Below are 26,944 nucleotides of genomic sequence, written 5' to 3'. Positions count from 1 at the left end.
GAGGGAGACTCCACACCCTCTCTGGGCAATCTGTTCCCGCACGATAAAATTCTTCCTCATGTTCAGGTGCAACTTCCCGGGCATCGGTTCCTGCCCGTTCCTCTGGTGCCATCGCTGGGCCCCGGAGCAGAGCCCGGGCCCTGCTCTGCCACCCTCAGCTCGGCCCGGCCCGGCCCGGCTCAGTCCCGTTGGGCTCGCCCGCCCCGCTCGGGCCCCGGAGCAGAGCCCGGGCCCTGCTCTGCCACCCACAGCCCGGCCCGGCTCGGTCCCAGCTCCGTACCGGCTCGGTCCCGTCGGGCCCGCCCCGCCCCGCCCCGCTCGGGCCCCGGCGCTTCCTGCGGCCGGCCCCGCCCCGCGGTCACGTGCGCGCTCGCCCGCTCGGGGCTCGGCTGGCTGGGCCTGTGCGAGCGCTCGGGGCCCGGAGCGGCGGCGGGAGCGCGGCGGGGCCGGGGGCGCTCGGGCCCGGGGCGGCGGCGGGACGGGGCGGGGGGAGCCCGGCCGGGCCGTGAGGGCGCGGCGGAGCCTGGCGGCGGCGGCGAAGCGGCCTGGGGGCTCCCCCCGGCGAGCGCGGGCCGAGCGGGCCGGGCCGGCGGCCGTGGCGGGGCTATGATGAGCCCGCTGCGGGGCTCCGCACCCCCGCGTGTCCCCCAGGCAGGTCCGGCCCGCGGCTGATAACCCCCCACCGGCGGTGAGTGCGGGCGGCGGGGCCCGGCGGGGCGGGCAGGCCCGGGCCCGCCCCTTCCCCCGCGCTGGGGCTGTGCTGGGCCGGGGAGGGCCCGGGGCGGCGGCGGGGCCGGGGAGGGCCCGGGGCGGCGGCGGGGCCGGGCCCGAGCCCCGGTAACGGCCCGGCCCGGCGGGCTCCGGTCCCGGCGTTCCGGGCCGCGCGGCGGGCGCTGTCCCTGGGGGAGGTTGGGCCTGTCGGGCTTGGGTTTCCCACCGGCTCTGTTTTTACAGTGCCTGGGAAACAGGCTTGGGGACGGGATCGTAATTCTCGCAGGGTCTTCCCACTTCCTGCGCTCTCCCGATCCTCTGTATTGTTTTCTTCAGTACTGGGGTTTTTTTTTAGCGTGGAGAAAAGGCGGCTCGGGAGCGACCTTATCACTCTCTGCAACTCCCTGAAAGGAGGGTGTAGCCAGGTGGGGGTCGGGCTTCTCTCCCGGGTAACGAACGACGGGACAAGAGCACACAGCGTTAAGTTGCACCAGGGGAGGTTTAGGTTTGACAATAGGAGGAATTTCTTCACTGGTTAGACATTGGAACGGGCTGCCCAGGGAGGTGGTGGAGTCACCGTCGCTGAAGGTGTTTGAGCAACTGGACGTGGCGCTGAGTGCTCTGGTCTGACTGAGGGGAGGTGTTTGGTCACAAGGTTGGACTCGATGATCTCAGAGGTCTTTTCCAACCGAATTGATTCTGTGATTCCTGTCGTGTCCTGGAATTCCTTTAGCCCTTAGAGAGCTGGATAAAGAGCTGTGTGTTTCTCAAATGCAGTAATCCCACTGCACAGTCTCACTCGGTGATGCCCTTAGGAGCAGCAGTTCCAGAGGTTCCCTTCCTCAGTGGTGGGCACCATATGGTGCTCAGAAAAACACTTGTCTTTCTGGTTTTTGTGCGGATAGAGGATCTTGTCCATCGCAATCTGCTGCCCCTGATGAGTTCTCCTCTCCCTTTCCAGGTATGGCCTCACAGCTGCAGGTGTTCTCCCCTCCGTCAGTATCCTCGAGTGCCTTCTGCAGTGCCAAGAAACTGAAAGTGGAGCCGTCTGTCTGGGATGTTTCAGGACAGAGCAGTAGTGACAAGTATTATACCCACAGCAAAAACCTCCCAGCAGCTCAAGGGCAAGCCAGCTCCTCTCATCAGGTAGCCAATTTCAGCATCCCTGCCTACGACCAGAACCTCCTTCTCCCCGCTCCCTCCGTCGAGCACATCGTGGTCACCGCGGCTGACAGCACCGGCAGCAGCGCCACAGCGTCCTTCCAGAGCAGCCAGACCCTCACCCACAGGAGCAACGTTTCTTTGCTGGAACCATACCAAAAATGTGGATTAAAAAGGAAAAGTGAAGAGGTTGACAGCAACGGTAGTGTGCAGATCATTGAGGAACATCCACCTCTCATGCTGCAAAACAGACCTGCGGTGGGTGCTGCGGCCACGACCACCACGGTCACCACGAAAAGCAGCAGCTCCAGTGGGGAGGGGGATTATCAGCTGGTCCAGCATGAGATCCTGTGCTCTATGACCAACAGCTATGAGGTCTTGGAATTCCTGGGACGAGGGACGTTCGGGCAGGTGGCGAAATGTTGGAAACGTAGCACGAAGGAGATTGTAGCCATCAAAATCCTGAAGAACCACCCTTCCTACGCCCGGCAGGGCCAGATCGAGGTGAGCATCCTGTCTCGCCTGAGCAGTGAGAATGCCGATGAGTACAACTTCGTCCGCTCCTACGAGTGCTTTCAACACAAGAATCATACATGCCTTGTCTTTGAGATGCTGGAACAGAACTTATATGATTTCTTAAAGCAAAACAAGTTCAGTCCGTTGCCCCTGAAATACATCCGGCCCATCCTGCAGCAAGTGGCTACTGCCTTGATGAAGCTGAAGAGCTTGGGTCTGATCCATGCTGATTTGAAGCCAGAGAACATCATGTTGGTGGATCCTGCACGCCAGCCCTACAGAGTGAAGGTGATAGACTTTGGGTCAGCCAGCCACGTGTCCAAGGCCGTGTGCTCCACGTACCTGCAGTCACGGTATTACAGGTAAGCACTGACCTTGCTCACTGAACCAGGTCAGGCTGATCCTGCTGGGGGCTGGGGGTTCCTTCTGCAGACACTGAGCTCTTCTGTCTAACTGAGGGGCAGCAGGAAGTGATCAGCTCTGCATGTTTCCTGGAGATTTCTTCTAAAAGTTGGATGTAAATAAATAGAATGTCTGCGTTGCAAGGGCGGCCTAATCTGCAGCCCAGCACCTTCCTTTTCCCCCAGATGAGTGCACTAAGTTGATTTTACCCTGTCCACTGGCTTGTGACGCTGTATGAAGTGGCAAACTGGAGAAGCAGTATGGTAGTGTTAAGTAGTGGATTTTGGGTTGTTTGCCATGATCTGAAACTAGTCCATTAACCTTGGACATTTAGACGGGAGAGGAGTCAAAGGGATGCCAACTTCTATTTGCTTTTGTTTCTTCTGATTCTTCATCTTTGTCTGAACTCCCTTCAGGAGCACATGACTTCCTGTGTCAACCCTGGCTAAGTCATGCTTTCATGAGACCTGCAGCTCCCTTAGAGCAGTGATGAGATAGATCTCTGCTTCCCTTAGCAATATGTAGAGATGTCCTCTACCCTACTCCTGCCTAAGAATTAAAAATAAGTTTTGGGCAGAAACGTTGAAACTCAGAAACTGTGCATAAAGCAAGCTGTGCTGTTTCTTTCAATTATTCCTCCAGCTTGGCTCTGTTAAGGGTGTATTTGAATTTAAGTAGCAGCAGACTTCAATAAATGGATGCAGAAAGAACTTCTGGCTTCAAAGGGCCGTGAAGAGTCTGTGCTGTATTGTCAGGGTTGCTTTGGGTGGAATGTGAGCTCACTTGACGCAAAACTCAGAGCTAGTATCTAGTCCTTCCAGCTGGGACCAGACAGGACTGAGACACTCCACCCCACCCTGTGTCTCTGCTCTGTTTGATGTCTTCCCTGGCTCCTCACTTCAGTTTAAAGCCTGGTTTATTGTAGGTTTGCTCTGTTCATCCCTCATGCTCCCTGTGTTGTTGCTCCCTTTGTTTTTGTGTTGTTTTTCTTTTTAACTCTAACACCCAGTACCAGCTTTCCATGACATTCCTTTCATGTGATACAGACTTTACTTAATCCGTTGCTCATGATCTTTGCTCAGCTTGTTGGCACCAATCTTTCCAATTCTAAACTATTGATTGTTATGGGGTTTTTTTTGTAGCACAGTTGTCCCCTGTGCCCCACAGCTCTGTAAAAATGCTCACTCTCTAAAATACATCATCAATTTTGTTGTTGTTGCATGGAAAGAGGTGACCACTGGTCAAGATTCTGCTCTATCTGACTTGCCACATGTGTCAGCAAAGCAATTTGTGGAGGCCCATAGTGCTTTCCAGTTTCTGGTATCTCAGAAAGCAGATTTAGCTGAGGAAAAGCAGTGAGGGGTGATAAGTATCTTCCAGGGGCTGCAGGGAGGGAAATTTCTGCTCCATCTGTGTGTGGGGCACTGGACTCCCAGCCCCTTCCAGCTCCCTGGGGTGACTGACTCTGCCAGAAAGGCAAATAACCTGGGATTAGGTGGCGTTGGACTGTCTGCTTGACTGAAGTGAAGAATGCTGTGATGTGGAAATCTAGTATTTAGTGATATGTAATTAGTCTAATGGTGATGATTACTAAAATCCATACTCTAGGAATTTACGGAGATGGCACAGAAACCAGCTTGTTGTGGGAGAACTGGATTGCTTTACCCATATTCACATTAAATTAGTGTTCAGATGAGTTCCAAGTTGGAAATTTCTTCAATGCTGTGTTTAATGAAGCAGTGTAGACCAAGTCTTCATAGGGTTCTCTGTCAGCTATAAAAAATAAACTTCTCTGTGCTCACTTTTTGGCTTTCAATCCCTGTTACTGACACTAACCTCTGTCTGCTGTAGAGACCTCTAAACCAGCCACACTCGGGTGCTGTAAGATGGATTTTCTGATTTATGTATCCTTGAGGAAAAAAAAATCTTCCTTTATTAATTTATTAAGCAGTCTGTGCTGCTGGTGGTCATCCTGTCCAACAGCCCTGCTCGCTTAGGGTCTGGCTGTCCTGCTGGCAGTGGACACCTTGCTCTGTGTGCAGCTCCAGCAGCATTGTCCCGTTGGGATGTCACACTGGCTTTGTCAGGACAGGTGTGTTAGGGCTGAGGCAGGATCCCTTTTCCACAGACACTGCTGCTGCTGCCTCTGCTGCATGGCCCCACTCAGGAGGGGCAGTTCTACTGCTGACACTTCAAAGAGTGAGTAGAAGTGCCTGTGAAGAATTCTTTGGCTCTGAAGCTCAGCATGGAGTAGGAGTAGGTCAGCTCTTTGCAGTGAACAGTTTCTGTGGCAGTCCTAGGATGTTTTTGCAGGAATTCCTCAGGTGAGGTTGCTTTTGTTCTTGGGGAGGATGAATGGAAGGAAACAGCTTGCAGAAATAAAAAAATCCCTGGAATACTGATCTCCCTGCTGTACAGAGTGGGGTTAACTCATGTCCTGTTATATGTGAGTACAGCCATCCTGGGAGTTTTTCTCAGCTCCCTGCCTCCTGGTGCTGCCTGTGGGTCAGTGTAGAGCACAGACTGTAGGACTGGACAATTTGGGCCATGAGAAGGTGGCCCTGAGCGTTGGGGGAGCTGCAGAGTTCAGGAGTATCCATTTCTCACCTCTGCTTTGGGCTCCATGACCTACTTCTGTCCCAGCCATCCTGGCCTGGGGAGCAGCAGTGCCTGCTGCCAAGTCTAACTCTGCTAATCCAGCTCTGTGGTGGCCCTGCTGTTCCCTGCATTGCTGCACTTGCACAGGCTTTGTGTTCCCAGCCTCCCAAGGCACAGGTGTAAACATGGGGTGTTTGGAAATGCTGGGAGGGAGTCTTGAAGTTTTCTGTGGCTGCTGTGAATCCTTTCTCTTCTGAGAGTGCCTGAGTGTATTTGTCAGCTTTGGGAAGCAGTGCTTGGCAAGCATCTGTGCAAAGAGTGTTGTTGATTTTATTTCAAAGGGCTTAAGATGGTAAAATCACTTTAATCTCTGACAGAGCAGCTATGGAAGTGACCTCTGCCTGCTGTCCTGGTTCAGCTCACATCTCATAAGGCTGCTAATTGCAGTGGTGTAAAAGGAGATGAGACAAATTGTGATTTCCCAGCCCTGTCCTGCAATCAGAATGAAATCAGGTGGCTAATGAGAAGTTCATTTACTTAGTTGCAGGGAATAAAATACAAGACTTCAACTTGCTATCATGATGGTACTGAGATTTAGGAATACATAAGTCTATTCCATGGTGGAGTTAAAGACCAACAAACTGCCACAAATCTCTGTTTCCATTAGAATTGGTGGGGGTTTTTTAACACACTTTTGAAGGATTAGCATGCTCTGTATATTCCACAAGCTGTCTATATTTTAGTTTGTTTGCCAGTCCAAATGCATGCAGCATTCCTTATATGACAGGTCTGGGTCCTTTCTGAATTGGAAATTCCCACATCGGGACAGTCAAGAGGGGCAGTACAGTTTATTGATGATGTCTCATAGAATAATGGCAAGGGGGGCTCTGAAAATCCTGTGTGATTGTATGAATTGTATTTTTTCTGCTTGTGAGGAAAGAGATTCCTTTGGTTTGCACCTCTTAGCCTGTAGAAAGTTGTATCTATTCTAGCATATTTCCGTAAAATATAAATGCTTAGCGGGACACTGAGCATTCAAATATCAGCTTCTGCTCGTGTTTGCATAATCATTTTATATTTTCACATGTGAGAAACGTTTTCAAAGTCAACAACTGCCAGGAACAGCCAAATGAGAAGGTAGAAAGAGATCAGTGTTGAGTAGAGAGTGTCATTATGTCTTAGCTTGAGTAATCTGTTATTCTGATTACTGAAGGTGTATCGTGGCTCTGGTTTTGGGGGCTCAGACATAACAGAATCTGGATAATAGAGAATAAATGCAACCTCACTGCAACAGGCAGCTGGTTCAGCAATTTATCTTTGTTATAGAATCCCAGGCTAGTTTGGATTGGAAGGGGGCTTAAAGGTCATCTCATCCCACCCCTGCCGTGGGCAGGGACACCTTCCACTATGCCAGGTTGCTCCAAGCTCAATCCAACGTGTCCTTCTCTGATCTTGTCCTTTCTCAGGTGCCTTGTGCCTGAGCAGCCGGGCTGAGTGCCTTTGTTTTGGAGACACCTGTGTAGACACCTAAAACAAAAGGTGTATCTGTGTCACAAAGGGTGATTAACTGGGGAGTCACTTCTTGCCATGAACAAACAGTTGGGAGGTTGAGCAGTCAGGGGGGGTGAGTGTCAAATTTACTGACACCTGTACGTTATGCAAGCCCTGGTTTTTAGAATTCTGTAGAGGGATCAGAACTGGTTTCAGAGGCTTTTTTAACAACTGAAGTATCCACAGTTTAACACCAGAAATGCCACATGAGCCCTGGGGCATGACCAGGAAATGAATAGCCTGGAGTTTAGAGCTTTTCTGTCTTCCTTTGCTCTCATGTTAGTTATGCATGATGAAGGTCAAGGCTTTCATATTTCCTGTACTTTCCAGAGTAAATTCCCACACCAGCTCACCCGCTCACTTGGGGTTTGCAGCACCTGGGGTTTTGTGCTCTATGCAAATGTAGGACCAGAATTTCTCCTGCCAGAACAGCCTCAGTTTGTTTCAGAACTCTGTGTAGGTGAAGAGCTGTACTAAAACATCCTTCTGTGTTATGAGTCAGCTCCAGACAGAAATCTCCCTGAAATTCCAACCTGTTAGAGAAGCCAACCCTGCATGGAGTGTGAGTTTTTTTTATCACCTCCCCATGAAGGCTGGGCCAGACAGGTACATTTTGCATTAGGTGTGGTTGAGTGCACAGAAACCTGAAACACAACCTCCAGCTGGGCTCTCTGCATCCATTTTAAACTCGAAACTCTCTGAGCAAACCCTGCATGAAACCTGCTGATAGAAACCCAGCAGCTCTCTGAGGAGCTCCTTTTCCTGGCTCTGCAGGTGCTCTTCTTTCCCACATGAAGCAGGCAGCCTCCTGCAGCTGCTTACCCACGGTCTCAAGACCTTCTCCCAGAGAAGTCTCTGTTTGCCAAAGCTTTTCTTCCCAATTCTGTTAGGATTGGCTGGGCTAGATGGTCTTGAAGGTCTCTCCCAGCTTTGATAATTCTGTGGTGCTGTGTGCTGTCTCAGGGACACCTCACATGCTGTCAAGTGTAATTAAACTGATTACTCGAGGAGTAACTTCATGCAACTGTCATTTAAAGGCTTCCTAGGAGCTGGGGGGCACCATGGCAATAAAAGAATCCAATAAGTGATAAAAAGGTTGGGATCCATTAGGCCACCCCAGGAAACAACTTCTGCTTTAAAGTGAATAATTCATATTCACACAGGTTTACTTGAGCGTGGAGGGGCTTTATGCAGAGTGGTTTATAAGGAAGAAATGCAGCTTTCAGAGTAAAAGATTTGACTTTGGCTTTTTCTTTCTTTTTCCCTTACCAGAGCTCCTGAGATCATCCTGGGTTTGCCATTCTGTGAAGCCATTGACATGTGGTCACTGGGCTGTGTCATAGCTGAGCTGTTTCTGGGCTGGCCTCTGTATCCAGGAGCATCTGAGTACGATCAGGTGAGAGCACGTGGGGGATGTGGGATTTTCACGTGAAACCACAATTTTCTGTGTTCAAACCCCTCCTGCACCCCCTGTGTCCCGCATCAGCTTTTGTTGGTGCACATTGCTGTTGTCTGAGCTCGTTTTCTCTCTGTGATATTCCCATTGTCTCTGGGCAGGGAGCACAGAGTTCTGTGTATTTTCACTTGAGCTGAGTGTATCCTGTCCAAAAAAGGGGCCAATTTGCATTTAAGCCCTGGTTTCCAAACCCAAAATATTGAAACACCTTCCTGCCAAAGCAGAAGTGAGGTGTGTGTGTCCTGACGTGGAGCACCCTCTGTAATTTCACCATGAGGGCAGTTTTTCCATGTGGGGACACAGCAAGCCTATCATTCCTGCCCTGTTAATACCTACAGCAACCCTCAGTTTTTATGCAAAGTGTGAGCCTCAAGCTGTCTTTGGAATCCAAGGGCAAGACTCTGAGAGGCATCTTGATCTAATTAGTCCTTTCTGAGGATACTTGGCATTATTACCTGGCCTCGTCAGTGCCTATAAAAGGACAAAAAGTCTATGAGAGAGGTTTTTTTTCAGAGTAGCTTTTCCACTGGGGTTTTTGTGGTGGGATCTTGTTACAGTGCTTGGTATGGTTTTCCTTATGTGATAAAATACATGAAAACTTACTGAGTTTGAAAACTTCCTTGTCATGTGTCTTCCCAGCACTGTAAATTTCCAAAGGAAACACAGTGGTGCCTTAATGAGCAGAATGAGTTAGAAAGTAGCTGAGGTAGGGCCTGGTGGTTTCCTTGTGCACTGAGTTTTGTGTAATTCTGAGAACCTTATCTGCTCATGTAGGTGGCTGGGGAGGAGCTGCTTTTTCCATTGCTTAATGACAGGATTTTGCAGGCCTCCGTGAGGCAGCATGAGGTGTGACTTCATGGGGTTGATTTTGATGTCTGAATTTCCCTTGAAGACTTGGGATGACTTGGCTTTCATGTTTTCTGAGATTCTGCAGCAGCAAGTGAAAGTTGGGGTGGAACTTGTGAGAGGACCTCTCCAGGAATGAGTTCATGGACTGGGATGGGATTTACAGCTATTTTTTTAAAAACCCTTTGGCTGTAAAGCAAGAGTTATGTCTCGTAAAAACAGAAGTGTGACCTGAACTACTGTGTAGATACAAGAAATATTCACCTGCAGACACTTAGATCCACCTTGGCTTAATTGAAAAGTGAGCTCATAAATTCATGTAATCACAAGCTGTGACAGTGCCCTGTTTCGGCACAGTGGCATAGCAGGAGTTTGGCAAATAAGGAATGCTAAAGGACCTGTAATTGATGGTTTGATCAAGGTGTAGTTACCTTAATACTGTGGAGTTTTTCATAAATTTGCTATTTTCTTTCCTTTTGAGCATACCTTTTTATTTGTTCTCTCTTCACCAGTGTCTTATCAATACCATCACAAGGATTCAGGTGCATCTTCCAAATTTCTGAGCCACATTTTTTACATGTAAAAAATAAGTATATTAAATGTGTTTGAGGATATTTGGTCTTGGTTTCTTGGTCAGTGAGAGCTTTGCCACGACATTATTCTGAAATTGTGTGCCTAGAGTACTGTGTAGGCAAGCAGAGCAATGTTGCTTGGATAATTATGCCTTTAATTATATATATGTACGTGTTAAATTCAGTGGTATTTTTCCCTCAAAATGTGTAATTCTTACACTGCTCATTGTCTTAGAAACCTACAGTCTGCTTACATATACTTTAGCAAAAACCAAATTTCCTTAAAATAAGAGAAATGTATTTAAAAACCAAGATTTTTGCGTGATTGCAAAAGTGGCTTTATAAATACTTGAGACGGTCCGTTTCATTTTGCAGATTTACATATCTGGGCATTCTTTCTTTACAGGTAATTTCCTATTAGCTGTGAACAAACCTGGCTGTTAATTACCTCATTAGCTATGAATTCTTTATATTGGGAGTGCTCACTCTTGTAATTTTCTTTCCTAGATTCGTTATATTTCACAAACTCAAGGCCTTCCAGCGGAGTATCTTCTCAGTGCAGGAACGAAAACAAGCAGGTTTTTTAACAGAGATCCAAATTTGGGATACCCACTGTGGAGGCTCAAGGTTTGTCTGGCTCTTCCATCTCCCATTCCCTTTTGTTCATTGAGGACTCGATAGAAATTCCCACCCAGTTTTGGTGTGCTGTGAAAACATCGTGAGTGAGGATTGGCTTTGAAACGTGGCTGATTTGGGGTCTGTGATTGCAGGAGCTGTGCAGAGCTCCTGGTGCTGCTCTAACAATAGCAGCTGTGCATGATAGCACCAGCAAAGAGTGGGTGTTCAGTCATTGAGATAATGGGTGCTTATTATGGGCTGCTCATTCTCAGGGAAGTGTGTCATCTTGTTGTCATCTCCTGACAATACAACCAGTAAAATACAGAGTATTTCGTGATGGTTTCGTTAGTTTAACAGGCATCTGGTTATGGGTTGGCAGAGGACAGGAAAGAATGGGATTTAGGCCTGATTTGCCTTGAAAGCTGAGCAGCAAAAAGAAGGGAGTTTTGCCTTTCTTCTTTGTGGAAGAGGGGTTTTGAATATTTATAGCCTCTTCTCTTCCTAAGTCAGAAACCTTCAGTTCTTTTGGCTAATGCACTACCTAAGGAAGCCTTGAAATGAAGTCATCCTGTTGTTAATTCAGCTTTCAATGAATGATCTTTCCAGCTGAGGAAATGGGATCCCAGGGCTGTTTGGGTTTGACCTGCTGGTCTGTGGTGTGTCTGAAAGCAGCAAATGATCATTTGCCTCAGCAATTTCTTGTTGCTTTTTCCTTAACAATATGCAATATCTCCATTTATATGAATGTTTTCTTCTATAGACTCCAGAAGAACATGAGTTGGAAACAGGAATAAAATCAAAAGAAGCTCGGAAATATATATTCAACTGTTTGGATGATATGGCGCAGGTGTGTGGGGATCTTGGGGTACAGATAACTCATTAGTTTTTCACACTTAATTTAGTAATTTTAATTTTTTGGGAGATCTCTAAAAATGAGGCTCCTGTGCTGGAGCAGTCAGTCCTTTTCCACTGGCAGTTCAGAGCACTGATGTAGGTTTACCATGGTGCTAATTTGCATCAGAAATCAGTGGATTAAACACAGTCAAAATGTTAATTATGAACTTGTTTGAAATGTTTTGTGTTTTCTTAGGCCTCAGTGTGCTAGACAGGAGTGTACCCAGCCTGTTCTCAGTATAGTGGAGCAGTAGGAGAGCTGAGCCCCTTCAAATGTGTTTGTAGGATTAAACCTCTTGTTAGTCTTCAGAAATATTGACAAGAACTACAGATAATTCTTACTTTCATTCTCTCCTTAGAGGTAAAATGAAGGAATATCTGAGTGGTTTTAATATCATGAGGCCTTAAATCTTAAATATCAATTTTCTGTCGCTTTTGTAGCTGTTACCATCAGGTTACATCTGTGCAGAGAAGGTGGAATCATTCTGGCTTGCCAGCCCCTTATAGATTCCCCCAAAATGTGAGGGCATTTTGCCAGGGAGTGGAGAAAGGTTGATCCCTTTGAATAGACCAACTCCCTATTGAGAAGAAAATTCCACGTGCAAGTTTGACTTTCTCTCAGAATGAGCAAGGGAAGGTGGTGTGTTAGCACTGTAAAACCTGAAATGAGTCTGGCTAAGAGACAGAAATGCTTAATAAATATTTCTGTGGGATGTGAAGTCATTGAATTGTTAGGCAATTAATTTGATGTTTGTGTGAACTGCTCCCATTTGATTTTCCAGGTGAATATGTCTACAGACTTAGAAGGGACAGACATGTTGGCAGAGAAGGCTGACCGAAGGGAATACATTGATTTGTTGAAGAAAATGTTGACAATTGATGCAGATAAGAGAATTACTCCACTGAAGACTTTGAACCATTCGTTTGTTACAATGACACATCTGCTGGACTTCCCCCACAGTAACCAGTAAGCTCCCTTGGATGGGTTGTTTTGTTTCAGGTTTACTGGAAACACAGAACACCCCAGCTTTCTGTCAGTGCTGTTTTCTGCAGCTCCTAGCTGATCTGAAAATAGCAATTGCATGTGTAAGGAATGGAGTGTTCATAAGCTTCCTTTTCATGTTTTAGGACATTCTTTGTTGGTTTAAAAGAATTTGAACCTAAAGCACGTGCATGAAGTTGGGAATCTGTCACATCTCTGTCCTGTTTTTACAAATCTGATGTTTTCCTTCTGTCATTCTGTTCCAGTGTGAAATCTTGCTTTCAGAACATGGAGATCTGCAAGAGAAGAGTGAACATGTATGATACAGTGAATCAGATCAAGAGCCCTTTCACCACTCACGTTGCTCCTAACACAAGCACAAACCTGACAATGAGCTTTAACAACCAGCTCAACACAGTACACAACCAGGTATAGCATCTTTCACCTATTTTGTCCTGATCAAAGACACAGAGTAGGCTAATTGGGTGCCTTCAGGCCAAAATTTAAACTACTTTCCAAAATTTGTAGTCTTGTCTCAAAGCCTAATTTTCCAAAACTCAGGCCAAGGAGCCTGTTTACTTCATGTATTGAAAATTTGTCTGTCGGTTCAGCAACGTAAGTAAAGTTGGTGCAATTCATGTTTTTTTGTTCTGTGTTGTCTTAAGCCTTTTACCTCAAACATTTTCCAGGTGTTTTCCTCCTAGTTTAATATTGATGGTTCCTGCTGTTTGTTTTATAACAAAGAGAGATAAGATTACAAGAGATAAATAATTTTTTGTTTGTTTTATTTTCCTAGGCCAGTGTGTTGGCTTCCAATTCCACTGCTGCTGCTACCCTTTCCCTGGCCAACTCGGACGTCTCCCTCCTCAACTACCAGTCTGCCCTGTACCCATCCTCTGCAGCCCCAGTGGCAGGAGTGGCTCAGCAGAGCGTTTCCTTGCAGCCTGGAACCACCCAGATCTGCACACAGACAGACCCCTTCCAGCAAACCTTCATTGTTTGTCCCCCTGCTTTTCAAAGTAAGCGGAGAACCCTTTGTGGGATCCTGTGGTTTCAGTCAGTTAAGGCAGGAGAAGTTGTGATTTGCACTAAACTGAAAAAAACCCTGACTTGAGAAGAGCTCTCTGTGGGTGTCACACGGGGCTCTTGCATCAGATGTAAGTGCAGAACCAGGTCAGACATGTGCAGACAGCTTGATTCTCTTCCAGGTCGTGCTGGAACAGGTGACAGGATCTTGCCTGCCTGGGTTGCAGGCTCCAGCTGCTTGCTCAACCAGTTTTTCCCCCCAAACTGAACACAGCAGCATTCCACAGAAAGCAGGGAACAGAGGAGCCAGACCTGCCTGAAAATCAGTGTCTTGCTGTGTTTGTTATCTCAAGAGAAATATCTGGCGTTTGAGCCTCAGTTCACAACCCTGATGCAAGTTTTTGCTACCAGCAGATTGTCACAGGTTGTGGGTCAGTGATCTCAGCACAGGCAGAGCTCTGTTCATGCCTCTGTTCATCCTCAGGGTTCTGCAGTTATGCTGATAGCTGGACTGTCTTAGTCTGGAGGGTTATTTGTGATATGGGAACTGACAGTGTAAGGCTTGAACTCTGAACTTGTCTCAAGCAGCTTGGATTAGGTGTCTGGTTTCTGCAAACCAGACTCCCCAGAGCTGAGCTGGTGAGGGCTGGCTGTTGTCATGGCCCTTCAGGATCCCAGGATGCAGAAGTATTTACTTCAGCTGGTGTTTTACTGGGATTCTGTCAAAGCTTTTCTATCCCTTAATCTGACTCTATCCTCTGCCCTTACCTGGTAGGAATTTGATTTTTGGAAACAAATGAAAGAAAGAAAAATAAAGCAGCTTAGTGATGTGTCTTGTCCTCCACAGCTGGACTTCAGGCAACTACAAAGCATTCTGGGTTCCCAGTCAGGATGGAAAATGCTGTCCCAATTGTGCCACAAGCACCTGCAGCACAGCCACTGCAGATCCAGTCTGGAGTTCTCACACAGGTAAAAAAACCACCCCAACCCCCCCCATAGCCTCAACTGCAATTCCACCATGCAGGAGAACCTGCCTGAGCACAGGGGGTTCTCAGGACACTCTGAAAGGTTAAATGCAGGTCACTTCTAAGACAGTGTTTTCTTGTTTTGTTTTGTTTTTCTGGAATATTTAAAGTCTGAGCTATTTTATGTCCTGTGCCTCCCTGGTTTTAGGAGTTTGATTAAATAATGGGAATAATTATGTGTTTTTCAGCTGCTAAAAACAGGCTGTATTTTTTCAGGCATGGACACTGCCTTACAGGCAGTGCTGGTCATTTTTGCCTACACTTTAAAAACGTGGCAGGAGAAATCATTGCTGTGAGAAGTGAGATCCCAGTAAACAGAGGTGACAACACAGATTACTCATGCTAAAATTTCATCTTTAAATCAACACAATTATTTCTGAATCCTTCTCAGCTAGTTACATTCTTAGTGTGAATTAATGTGTAGCAATGACATATCTATTTCTGCAGTTTGCAGTTTAAGCAACATTCAATACCAAAATTCACAGATCATTCTAAAAATGCTGTTTTAAATAATGTAATGTGTCATAAATTAAAACCATTTTGATTTCCTAAAAGTAATCCTTTAATATACAATAAGTGCCCAGTGATTCACAAGTTCTATTCACTGAAAATTTGTAGTTGCCTTTATAATTAAGTGCATTTTTATTTATTTGCATAGTTCTCGTTTCTGCTGGCATTAACACATACTCTGTTAGTTTTACTCTCCAGGCAGTATATTGCACTTACTGACCTTCTTGTAGAGGAGTAATTTTTAGTTTGTTCAGTCCAAATATTTTGGTGGCATTCTGTGATTGCTGGTTTCTTTAGCATTAAGGATACAGGTCACAGCATCCAGAAAGCAGAATCCACTTGAAGGCCCACCTGAATCCAAGAGTGCAAATTGTACAACAACAATCTGATTTGAATTAGACATTTGAGGGACTAATACATGTCTGGGTGGTTTCATCACAGATAACTTTGCTCTTTCATGACACAAAAGACCTGCTGTGCATTCCATGAAATCCCATAGTTTACCTTTTCTCAAGAGTTCCTGTGTGGATTCGAAGGTCTGACAGCAAGTGCAGGGAGCTGCCCAGGGTGCAGTCTGTGCCATGGCTAGTGCAGTGTGGCTGTCACTTGCCCTCTGGGATCCAGTAAAGTGCCAGTAGCTGAACTCACCTTGGCTTCTGAGCTGTGTCATCAGAGAGATCCCATCCCCAAATTTTTCCCCAGCTCATTTTGACTTTTGAACTGTCTCATTGGAGAGGTCCCGTCCCCAAATTTTTCCCCAACTCATTTTGACTTTTGAACTGTGTCACTGGGCATGTGGTTCCCAGATTCCCAGCTCCTCGTGCTCTCCTCAGGGCCATGTAAGTGCCTGTGGAGGAGCTGCAGGGTCTGGGTGTTGGTGTTGGTGTCGGTGCATCCCTTCCCTCCCGCGCTGCAGAGCGCCAGCGCGGTGCCCCTCGCCTGGCCCTGCTGCCCAACGCACTGACCTGCACTTACCTGCCTCAGCTCGTGTGTTTCACTCACTGCCTGATCTACATTTCAGGGAAGCTGTACACCACTAATGGTAGCAACTCTTCATCCTCAAGTAGCCACCATCACGCCGCAGTATGCGGTGCCCTTTACCCTGAACTGCGCAGCCGGCCGGCCGGCGCTGGTCGAACAGACGGCTGCAGTACTGGTAATTGCCTCCCTTGATTGTGTTCACTAACTGAGTTTTTGTTTTAACTTAGACTTGCAGAGGGCATGGAAGCATGTGCCATCTTGTGGCTGTGTTCTTGCTACATCTTAATGTCTTGTTGTTTTCCTCCCCAACATTGCTGAAGCACTGTCTGACTCTGACGTTTAGTGTGGCTCTGTAAAGAATCCAGATCCATTGACTATTCCCTTTGCTAGCCTAGTATTGAAAGCTCTTCTAAAATAGACCCTAGAAGAGTTGTAATCGTTCTTGTTCTTCGCTTACTCTCCTATCTTTGCCTTTTGATTGTGGAATACAAAGGAATCAGTCTTTAGCTTGACTCTGCTACAGGTACCTGGATGGCCAGAATTTGACCTACTTGGCAAGTTAGCTCCATATTTTTTTTTCCAACACGTGTAAAGCTGCTTTGTATGGAGAAATGTTTCAGATCACTAAACACAGGCTAAAATCTCTAATGACAGCAAATTCTTTAATGTATTGCTTTAGCAGTTGATTTCTCTTAACCTCTGTTGAACATTGACAATAATTTTCTGGCCTTTTGTTATTTATAGCCAATCGCACGTAGCTTGCTTCATCCAGATAAAGATTCTGTTCTTCACAGATACTTTCAGTTGATATTTATTCCTTGGTTGAAATTAAAGGTGAGCTCTAGTATCCAAAATGGCAATAGGTAGCTTTTAGGTCATTTGGAACAATTCTAAAAAAGAATGGGGGAAGAGAACGAACACACCTTTAAGAAGTGTATGTTTGCAAAATTGTCCTCTCCTGTATTCTGGCACCTGCATCAGAACAACTTTGCAAGTGCCACAAAGAAGTCATTGTAAAACTCCAGAATCAGATCAGTGAAGCTTATGAAAACATTGCAGTGCACTGAAGTGCTGGTATCCTCACATGTCCTTCAAAGCACATTCCATTGTGTGAACCATGTTGTTTCTTGTGGCTTTAAAGTGGTAGTTTGAATGTCGTTTTCTTCCGAGAGGGAGGCCTCTGCTGAAGTGGAATTTGCTCAAGTCATACCTGTCCTGAAATTTAAACCCACTCATTTGAGTTCTTGTGAACCAAGTGAGCTGCTCCCTGGTTCTGAGGATGGGAAGGCAGGAGAGTGGGGTTCTCCTGGTCACAGCTCTGAGCTAAACAGACCCAGGGGTGCTCCTTCTTTCCTCCTGTTGGATTTTGATTGCTGAAAGGCCGCAATCCGGGCTCCAAAAACAGCAAGGGGTGGCTGTAGCAGAGCTTGGGACACAAGTGAGTTGTTAGTGATGTTTTCCAAAGTGTATTTGGGCTTTGATTCAACAGGCAAATTCTATTCTGCTGTGTGTGTGCAGTGGACTTGAGGTTCAACTCCCCTGTACAGCAGTGCAGATCAGAGCCGGCTGTCTCCAGACTCTGAGCCTGCATTCTGAGTTTCTCTGGAGGACTTGACTAGTTCTCTTTGGATTCTGGGAGCCTTTGGCGTGAATTTGCTCACCTTTAGTGCTTCCGACACTTCTCCCTTGCTGCTTCCCCTGAGTTTGCATTAGCCATTTGCTCAGCTTTGCATATTTTTGTCCTTCCTCTGTCAAAACAGTTCGTCGCTTGGAAGGCCCGATTTCTGCCTCTCATTGGGAATTTATATCTTGCTGTATTAAACTCTCTGCTTTGTCTTGTGCAGGTGTTGGCTTTTGGAAAGACGCATGGTGTGACTTTTAACATATTTCTCTTTTTATTTTTTATTTTTTCAATGTTGTTGTTATTATTATTATCATTATTATTCTGCTTATGTTGGCAGAGGTTTTAGCAGCTCTCTGCTTTGAAGGCTTCTTGTTCGGAACTGGTATTTGTACTAAGTGGATCTGTTACTTGCAGAAACATTGAATTTAAAACAGCAGATTTTGCAGTTTAAGCTGCAAGAGAGAAAGCCACATATTATCAAAATCATGGAAATACTACGCTGTCGAATTTATTTGGACAGGGACATTGATAATATTAATGAATTGAACCTGCCTTCATGTAACTAAATTATTGTTCAGTGTGGCTTTTCTTAAATGCTTCAGTTGAGGTGGGTGAATCTCCACAATAATACCACAATCTCAGCTCTTTCAGTGTGAGCTCTGCAAGGCAGAAAAGCAGAAAGGACCAAATTGGTTTAATATTTTGGGACCTTTCAGCGGAACAGTGGTGTAAGTTTATGTTCAGAAAGAGTCCCGAGCACTGCTGCTGCACCTGGCAGTGCAATGCCTGGCTGCATGTGCAGCATGATCTAAACACTGTTCTCTCCAGATGACAGCAGTGATAAAAGAGATCAGCAAAATGTTGGGGAAGCTCATTCCTCTGGTTTTCTTGTTCTTGGGAAAACATGCGAAGATGAGCTGTACCTCTGCAAGCTAACAATCCACCCCAGTGCATTTATTGCTTGGACAAATCTCTGCCTGCCCCTGCAGGAACTGAAGCCTAGTGAGCCTCGTGTCTGTGTTTGTTGTTTTGCAGCAGGCCTGGCCGGGGGGAACCCAGCAGATCCTGCTCCCTTCCACCTGGCAGCAGCTTCCAGGGGTTGCTTTGCACAACTCTGTTCAGCCGGCGGCCGTGATCCCAGAGACCATCGGCAGCAGCCAGCAGTTGGCCGACTGGAGGTAGGGATTGCAGGGGCTCCAGCTCCCTGCCAAGTGGGAATTCATCCATCACCGTGCCCAGAATGTCTCCCTTCCCCTCAGGGGCTCGGTGCAGCTCATGGTTCCTGCGGTGTAGTCATGGGATTTGGGTCTCTTGTGTTTTCTCTGCTCCAGGAATGCACATTCCCATGGAAATCAGTACAGCACTCTCATGCAACAGCCATCTCTGCTGACCAACCACGTGACATTGGCCACAGCACAGCCTCTGAATGTTGGGGTTGCTCATGTTGTGAGGCAGCAGCAGAGCAGCAATGTGCCAGCAAAGAAGAACAAGCAGCCAGCACCGAGCACAGCCAAGTAAGGATTCCATTGCTTCCTTTCCCAGTCCTAGAAAAGCCATGAGTTTGTTTGTGGAGGTTGCCTTTATGGTGAGAAAAATGTGTCTTCTGATCACAGAGGCATTGAGAGTGTAACTTTATTGTGCTACAATTGCATTTCAAGATGTCCTGGAAAAAGCCTTTGTGCTGTAGTCACTGATTTAAATTATATTAATTGCAGTGAGTGCAGGGACATGATTGATCAAGTGCTTTGCTGTCCTTACTGAGTGGTTTTACACTCATGGGGTGTTGGTGCCATAGCAATACAAGTGACAGGACGAGGGGTGGCAGGTTTCTGGCAGTGTTCAGGTGGATCAGTCCCATTCAGAGCAACCCTGAGTGCCTTTGGCTGTGTTTGTGGCACTTTGCTGTTTGAGTGTCTGCACTGAGGTTCTGTTTATGTACTTGAAGATGCTGCTGCTTGTATGTTCCTAATTTGTCCCAGCCTCTGACCTGGAGCTGAATCCTGCTGTGCTTTTCCTGCAGGCCCAGCTCATCTCTAGAGCCTGTGCCCACCCAAGTGTACTCTCTGATTGGGAGCAGCCCCCTGCGCTCCACCTCCTCCTCCTCCAACGTGCTCGTCCCCGTGCAGGAGCAGCACCAGCCCATCGTGATCCCTGACACTCCAAGCCCCCCTGTCAGTGTCATCACCATCCGCAGCGACACTGATGAAGAAGAGGACAGCAAATACAAACCTGCCAGGTGGGATGTTCATTTAGCCTGTGCTAGGCTGTGCTGGGCTCAGCTCAGGCATCAGGGAGGGTGGGGAACACGATGTGTGAGCCCTGGGCAGGCTCAGAAGAGCTGCATAAGACAGAATATTCTCCATCACATCTCCGTGTCGTTGTGCCTGTAGTTAATCCGAATTTAATTTGACAAGGAGGGAGGGTGTGAGATCCCAGAGGGAGATCTGTAACCTGGTGGGCAAAGCTAGAATGTTTTCCATTTGCATTTTGTCTTTTTTTCCCTGCAGTTTGGGTATGAAGCAGAGATCCAACGTCATCAGCTACGTCACTGTTAACGACTCCCCTGACTCTGACTCGTCCCTGAGCAGCCCCTATGCCCCAGACCCCCTGTCCTCGCTCAGGAGCACTGGGGGGGCCCTGGAGCTGCCCAGCAGAGCCGCTGCAGACAGCTCCAGCTCCCGGACCATCATCGTGCCGCCCCTGAAAACGCAGCTCAATGACTGCATTGTGGCCACCCAGGCTTCAGGTGGGTATCTCAGGGTGCTCAGGGGCTTTGCCAAGGCTCAGGTGCTCTCCTGTCCCTGACACATTCATCCTCACAGTTTTGGACTTTCCACATTGGGTCTTTCTCAGCTTTAGGTTTCACAGCTGCTGTCCTGAAAGCCTTGGTCTGTTTTCATAGTCCTGGATAGATTTACCTTTCATTCACATTTGGCTGCATTTAGAAAGATCTGTAAACATTCCTGATGGTTTCTTAGTCACATTTGAAATCGTAATGAAAGCAAAGTCTCTGTGACAGAAACAGTCAGTTCAGTGCCCAGAGCTGGTTACCACCAGCGTGGGAAGGGGAGGAGTGGACTAAGCTTGTGACATCTTCCAGGCATCCTGAGCAGCACCAGTAAGACCAAGCCAGTGGCCTCAGTGAGCGGGCAGTCGTCAGGATGCTGCATCACACCCACGGGGTACCGCTCCCACCGCGTGGTCACCAACGGCGTGCAGCCCCTCAACCTCAGCCAGGTGAGTCTGCCTGCCTCTGCTGGCCTTGGGGATGCTTTAGAACTGCTTTAGAAATGTGTAAGGCAGGGAGAAGAAGGGCTTGGTTGCAAGAGGATCAATAGCTGCAAGTGCTAATTCTTTGGAGGTGATTCTGTCCTGGGGTTGTGCAGGGTGGGACAGACTCTGTGGGGAGTACAGGGGAAGTTTCTCAAGGCAAAGGATTTGTTCCTGTACCAGAGAGCAGGAGAAGGAGGTGTGGTTATGTCCATAGTCTTTCTTTGTGCTCCTTGTCACACCTGTGTTAGAGCAGGTCCTTCTTGCCACTCAGGTGGGAGGGTGACACCAAGATCCAGCTGTTGAATTAGAGGCACAGTATGAAGAAATTCTTTAGTTCTTTACCTTTCTTTAGATCTCACAGAAGTACAACCAGGAGATTAAGACTGGACTTTCACACTAGCAGTTAGCGCCCGACGTCTTTGAATATTTCAATTCAAAGTTTGGTTTCACTTCATTTTGTGTCAGGACTCTTGATCTCTGGGTCACACTGCAGCAGCCTCTCAGAGGAGAGGGAGTGTTACCCGTGCAGTTCCCTTCTGGCATGGGCACCAGACAGGTTTTTTTGTGCTAAAATGGGGCAGCCCCCCCAAGCTGCCACCCTGCCAAGGTGCAGAGGAGTAGTTGTGTGAGGAGTTCTGGGGCTGGGTTAGATCTAGGACCTGCCTGCACTTGTCCAGCTGTGGTCCCCCAGGAGTGGCAGTTTGACCCCACTGTGGAGAGCAAGACCTTTGTCCCCATGGAACTGCAGTCACCCTTCTCAGATCTGCGGGAGGGTGTCACGAGGGAGGGTCTGCACGTGTGTCAGGTGGGATGGAGGTGTCAGTCGGGGGGCTCTGGCTGCCCCTTGCTCACCTGAGCATGACCACTGACCTCATTTACTCCTTCCCCTGCAGAACCAGCAAACCACAGTGCTGGCCTCCCAGGAGAGAAGTGGAAACGCTGTCCCACGCCGGCAGCAAGCTTACGTGGCCCCCCTCACGTCAACGATTTCTCAGGCTCCCTACACGTTCCAGCACAGCAGCCCAGTGCATCCCCACCTGGCAGCAGCCACGGCCAGTGCCCACCTGTCCAGCCAGCCCCACATGTACACTTATGCCCCCACCACTGCGGCCACGCTGGGCTCCACCACCTCCATCGCCCACCTGTTCTCCCCTCAGGGCTCGTCGCGCCACACCACCTACGCTGCCCACCCCAGCACCCTGGTGCACCAGGTCCCTGTCAGCGTGGGGCCCAGCCTGCTGACGTCTGCCAACGTCCCCCCCGCCCAGTACCAACACCAGTTCGCTCCCCAGTCCTATATTGGTGCTTCCAGAGGATCTGCTATTTACACTGGATACCCGCTGAGCCCCACCAAGATCAACCAGTACTCCTACTTGTAGTTCCCAGTAAAGCACTGTCCTGCGATGGGCCGGAGAGGTTGGAGAAGGATTTCAGGTGAACCTTTGCCTGGGAATGACTGCCTGGTTCATGTTTCTCCCTGATCTGGTTGTATGTTGTTCCCAAATGTCTCTGGTGAGTTCAGTCTCTAACTGAGCAGCATGTTTTGTTACCAGTACGAGGGTCACTAATTAAGTTTTAAAATTTTACTTACTTTTTATAGATGCTTTTAAAAAATTCATGGTCACATTTATTTAAAATTGTTCTGTTGTGCTAATCAAAAGGGGTGTCAAATCAGTGTCTTGGAAGACAGATCCTGATGTCTTTTTTAACTTGTGTAACTTAAAAAGATTTGCAGATTCTATTTTAGCAGCTTGCACAAATACACGTTGCCACTAAAAATGTAGTGCATGTTTATCTCATTACGTTGCTGGGGCAGTTTTAAAATCAGATTTACTATTTTAACATCTGTTCTCTAATTCACGTTGTCTTTAACAAATTGCTGGTTCTGCAAAAGCCATTACATCTCCATATATGTTTCTGTCAAAGGTGTTTTGTTTACTCCTCTGCTTTGTTTAAGGACTGGTAGAGGCAGCTGCCTTATACCAGCAACACGATACATTCAGGAGTCCTGTAAACCCTGGAGTCTGCTTTGTTTTCTCGAAAATTCTCCACAACCCAGCTGAATTTTTGTTGTGTTCATTGCAGAATTCTTCTAAGTGGTTCAAACTGCATTCAGGATCTCACTGTGTGACAGAGCTCAGCAGCTCTGTCAGGGTGGTGTTATCTCCAGTTGAGAGTGAATAGTGCAGCATTGCTCTAAAATTTGGTTTCTGCAGCTTATTAGATGCTGGCCCTATAATGGAGCTGGATTCCTTCACAGAAGCACAGGGCTTTGCTTTGTTCTGTTTTTCTTAATATTTTGCCTCACGTGATTCATTTAGGAGGGAGATGAATTTGAAATACAATGAAACATCACTGTATTGATGTGTACAGCTTTTTATACTCCTGTGAGCGTATCCTCCTGGATATGTCAGCAGCTACTCTAAAGCGCTCTTAACAAGACTTGTAAACAGTACGTGCATGTAGGAATTGCAACAAAAAAAAAAAAGAGAAAAAACAAGACAAAAAAAGAGAAAGAAAAAGAAAAAAGGAAAAAAAATCCAGATTTTAAAGTTTATTACTGAATTTAAAACTATTTTAGAAGTTTTGTATTGGTGGTGTTTTAATATTTTACAGAAAATGAAATATGTACATATTGATTAGAAAAATATAACAGGCAAAACTTCCTGCTAACCCCAAATGTTCTGTCTTTGTAATCAAAATGTGTAGTGATTATACTTGAACTCTGTACTTAGTGTTTGTCTAATTCTTAAACGTTCCTGGGGATGGAAGTGTTGTATCCTTTGTATTTAAACCAAAATGAATTGATTCATGTTGGAATGTATGTGATATAATGCAATGGTTAGAGCTCATCACTGTAGCACTGAGAGAGGAGTAGAGCTTCACGAGAGGAAAGGATACCTTGGATTTGTTTTGCACAGGTATGTGTGATGAAGAGTTGTTTGGTGTGTCCCCTTATTGTAGTGCCTTAAATGATGATGTAGTGTGACTAGAGTTTACAGTGAGCTTGCCTTACGAGGGACCAGCAAGCCCCCGTCGAATTGAAGCAATTCACCCACCCAGCTTTCCCCAGCCAGAGCAGCAGGATGGTGCAGAGCCCTCTCCCTGTCACCGCTCTCATCTGAGCTCCGTTCTTGTTCCCAGTGAAGCGATGTCCCCTTGAAGCTTTCCCTTGAAATGGCACATGTACTGTTAGTGTCTGTCAGTGCATTTCGAATAAGGTAGTGCTGGGAATGCATTGGAATGTTCAGTCTAATATTGCAGAAGTGATTAAATACGTGCAATCACTTTTATTAGGTTTAGTGTGGCGTTACCTTCCCCCACAGGAATAGCAGACGTGTCGTGTAAAATATTGCTAGCTTGGTGATAGAATATTTATACCAAAGAGAGCCTGCTGTAAAGCACATAATACCATTAAAAAGTTTTATAATGCTACTGCTAATGTGGAGTTGTTGGGAAGGTCTGTCAGCTGTAGCCCTGGTTAGTGTTCAGAGGAAATACTCACTTTGGATAATCAGTGCAGGTTTTGGACTACACTTTGTTTTCTTGGGTCCCTTGTACTAGGAATTATTTCTCATCTAACACATAAAGTATCTTGTCCAAAAGGATGATATAAACTGGTTCCAGCGGTCGTGTTACTGCAGCAATAAGAGGTTTGGTAACCTTGAACCCCAGTTTATGTTCCGTCCCAGTGGGAAGGAGGCCGGTCCTGACTGGGCTGTGGCAAGAGATGCCCAAGTCATTTCTGCAAGCCCACATTCCTGCTAGAAGGAAGTCTGGACTGGCCTGAGATGGATGGACTGAGGGAGGGATGGAGGGCTGTGGAACTGGACGGTAGCATTAGCCCACATTGATGTTCAGTGTGTTTGTAGTCGGAGCACTTCCGTGAGCGTGCGGAAAACCAACCTTGCTGTGCCACATCGTTGCTGCAAACAATGCTGTTTGTTGCTGTAGGCACTTTCTTGCTTTTTTTGACATTGCTTGTGTTCAGTACTTGCCTTGAGATACCTCTTGGGTACAGAGTTGTGCCTTTCCACCGAAAGGCAAACCAAGCTCCAACTCCCTGTTTCACAAATAGGACTTCATGGAAAACACTTCACTAACAGGAAAAAAAAAAACCTAACGACCTCTAGCAAAATCTGCTAATAATTTTGAGAACTTGCCCACTTCTCCCTAAAAAAAGCAGCTTAAAATGTCCATTTAGAGACCTTGTAACACAATTAATCCCAATCAAATGTATTCCCAAAGCACGGAGTCATCTCCTCCACTGCCCGAGTTCCCAGAAGTGTTGGAACCAGGAGGATGAGGTGGAAATGACGTAGGTAAAATCAAACGTGCTCCATTTGGAACAAGCTGTCAATACCCCAGAGTTCCTCTGTGATACACAGCAAACCCCACCCCAGCAGGGCCAGGGCCTCCCAGTCTGGCCCCACTATATGATGCCCAGTTTAGGTGTATTGTGTTCTGCTCTAAGGAGATACATCCCTTCTTCCCTTGCATATCCAGCCTCAAACTGGGTTCAAGAATTGACTCTCCTCATTGTCAGAGCCCACTACACGTTTTTGGAGAGAAATCTGCTATCTCTGGATAGGAATTGGCATCCTTTTCTTTACAACTAGTTTGGGATTCACCTTTGGAATATTTGATAGCCGTGGTCCCAGCTAGGTTTGTCTGTGTGATTCTTGAGCTGTTCAATCAGTTTTCTCTTACCTGACCTGTATTTGCAGCTGTGATAGCCCCTGCAGAGGCAACTCCTGAGGCTTTCCTGCTTAGCACCTAATTGATGGGATGCAGTAATTTACCTCTGACTCAGCAATTTCTTTTAGTACATGAAACTAAATTGCTTCTAAATGACAGGATTGGCACAGCCCTGCTTTCTTTTTTTTATTTTATTTAAACTTCTGAATGGTGCCGCATGTCCACATGGTTGTTTGTTGCTAAACTTTATATATAATGTGTGATTTCAGATTCAGCTTGAACTATATCTATCTCACTACATGTAGCAGTACATTATATGTAATGTTAGTATTTCTGCTTGAATCCTTGATATTGCAATGGAATTCCTACTTTATTAAATGTATTTGATATGCTAGTTACTGTGTAAAATTTAACTTTCTTTTATGGTTGTGCTCTTCCTTTTTACAAGCCGCTAGATACAGGTAGTTTCTGACAATTACTGATCTATGTTTGTATTGCTGATGTACTTAGGGGGTATGTAAAAATCATTTTAACAAAAGAAATAGATATTTAAAAATTTAATACTAACTATATGGGAGAAGGGTCCATTGTGAAAACATAGTTTATCTTTGGATTCAATGTTTGTCTTTGGTTTTACAAAGTAGCTTGTATTTTAAGTATTTTCTACATAATATGGTAAAAATGTAGAACAATTGCAATGCATCAATAAAAAGGGTTAATTTTCTGTACTCTATTCATTTGGTCACTTGGTCTGTTAAGCGGAGTGGGAGAGGGGTTTGGGGATATCCAGAATGAGCTATCGATGGTCCGGGATGCAGACCCAGGGTATGGGAGTGGGATGCGGATGTGGGACGCAGATCCGGGATGTGGGTGCGGGATTTGGATGCGGGCTGTGGATCCCGGATGCGGATTTGGGAGGCAGATGGCAGATGCAGCGGCACTAGATGGCACACTCGCCCCGGCGCAGCACCGCGGCCCCGGCTCCGACCGGTCCGTGCCCATGGCCCCGGAGCTCACCGCCGGTGCCGCAGAACCGCCCGGCCCGGCTGCAGCCAGGGCCTGGAGCTGCAGTGTCCGTCCGTCCGTCCGTCCATCCATCTATCCATCCATCCATCCATCCACCCACCATCACACCACACCTGGGCTGACCCCGTCCGGGGGCTGTGGGAGCTGCCAAGCGGCCCCACACCAGCCCTTGGGTCACCTCGGGCAAGCGGCTCCAGAGGCCGGCGAGTGGCCGGGCAGCTCCGGCAGTGCCCAACCTGCCCGGTCCCAGCCCTGGCCCCGATGGCTCTGCCCAGGGGGATCCGCAGGAGCTCGGCACGGGGAGCCGGGCAGGAGCTGCCGGCTCTGCAGCCAGGACATGGGGGACACGGGCTCGGAGGGGACACGGGCTCCAGAGGACACAGGCTCAGGGGGGACACAGGCTTGAGGCTGGTGCCCACGGTGCTGGTCTAACTTTGCCTCCACCAGACCTGGACAAGGCCGAGGCTCAGGTTG

At 47.2% G+C, this 26,944-nt stretch overlaps 1 protein-coding gene across 2 annotated transcripts; it reads left to right on the top strand.

Moving 5' to 3' along the window:
* Positions 1-471: 471 nt before the first annotated feature.
* Positions 472-26,177, top strand: HIPK1 (homeodomain interacting protein kinase 1). 2 transcript variants are annotated; one of them, XM_082296083.1, is made up of 16 exons: positions 472-688; positions 1,673-2,750; positions 8,212-8,335; positions 10,321-10,440; positions 11,192-11,278; positions 12,108-12,292; positions 12,574-12,736; positions 13,104-13,326; positions 14,181-14,302; positions 15,890-16,024; positions 18,512-18,651; positions 18,805-18,987; positions 19,494-19,709; positions 19,981-20,219; positions 20,574-20,710; positions 21,640-26,177. In XM_082296083.1, the coding sequence occupies exons 2-16, from the start codon at positions 1,675-1,677 to the stop codon at positions 22,123-22,125; spliced, it is 3,636 nt and encodes a 1,211-aa protein (XP_082152209.1). In that variant the 5' UTR covers positions 472-688; positions 1,673-1,674; the 3' UTR covers positions 22,126-26,177. The 2 variants fall into 2 exon arrangements, with proteins under 2 accessions (XP_082152209.1, XP_082152208.1); XM_082296082.1 differs by having other exon boundaries at positions 18,509-18,651.
* Positions 26,178-26,944: the final 767 nt, after the last annotated feature.

Source organism: Coloeus monedula, assembly GCF_965178545.1.
Source record: "Coloeus monedula genome assembly, chromosome: 23".
NCBI classification, from domain to species: domain Eukaryota; kingdom Metazoa; phylum Chordata; class Aves; order Passeriformes; family Corvidae; genus Coloeus; species Coloeus monedula.
Note: the sequence above shows the minus strand (reverse complement) of the source record. Positions and strands in the feature narration are given on the sequence as shown.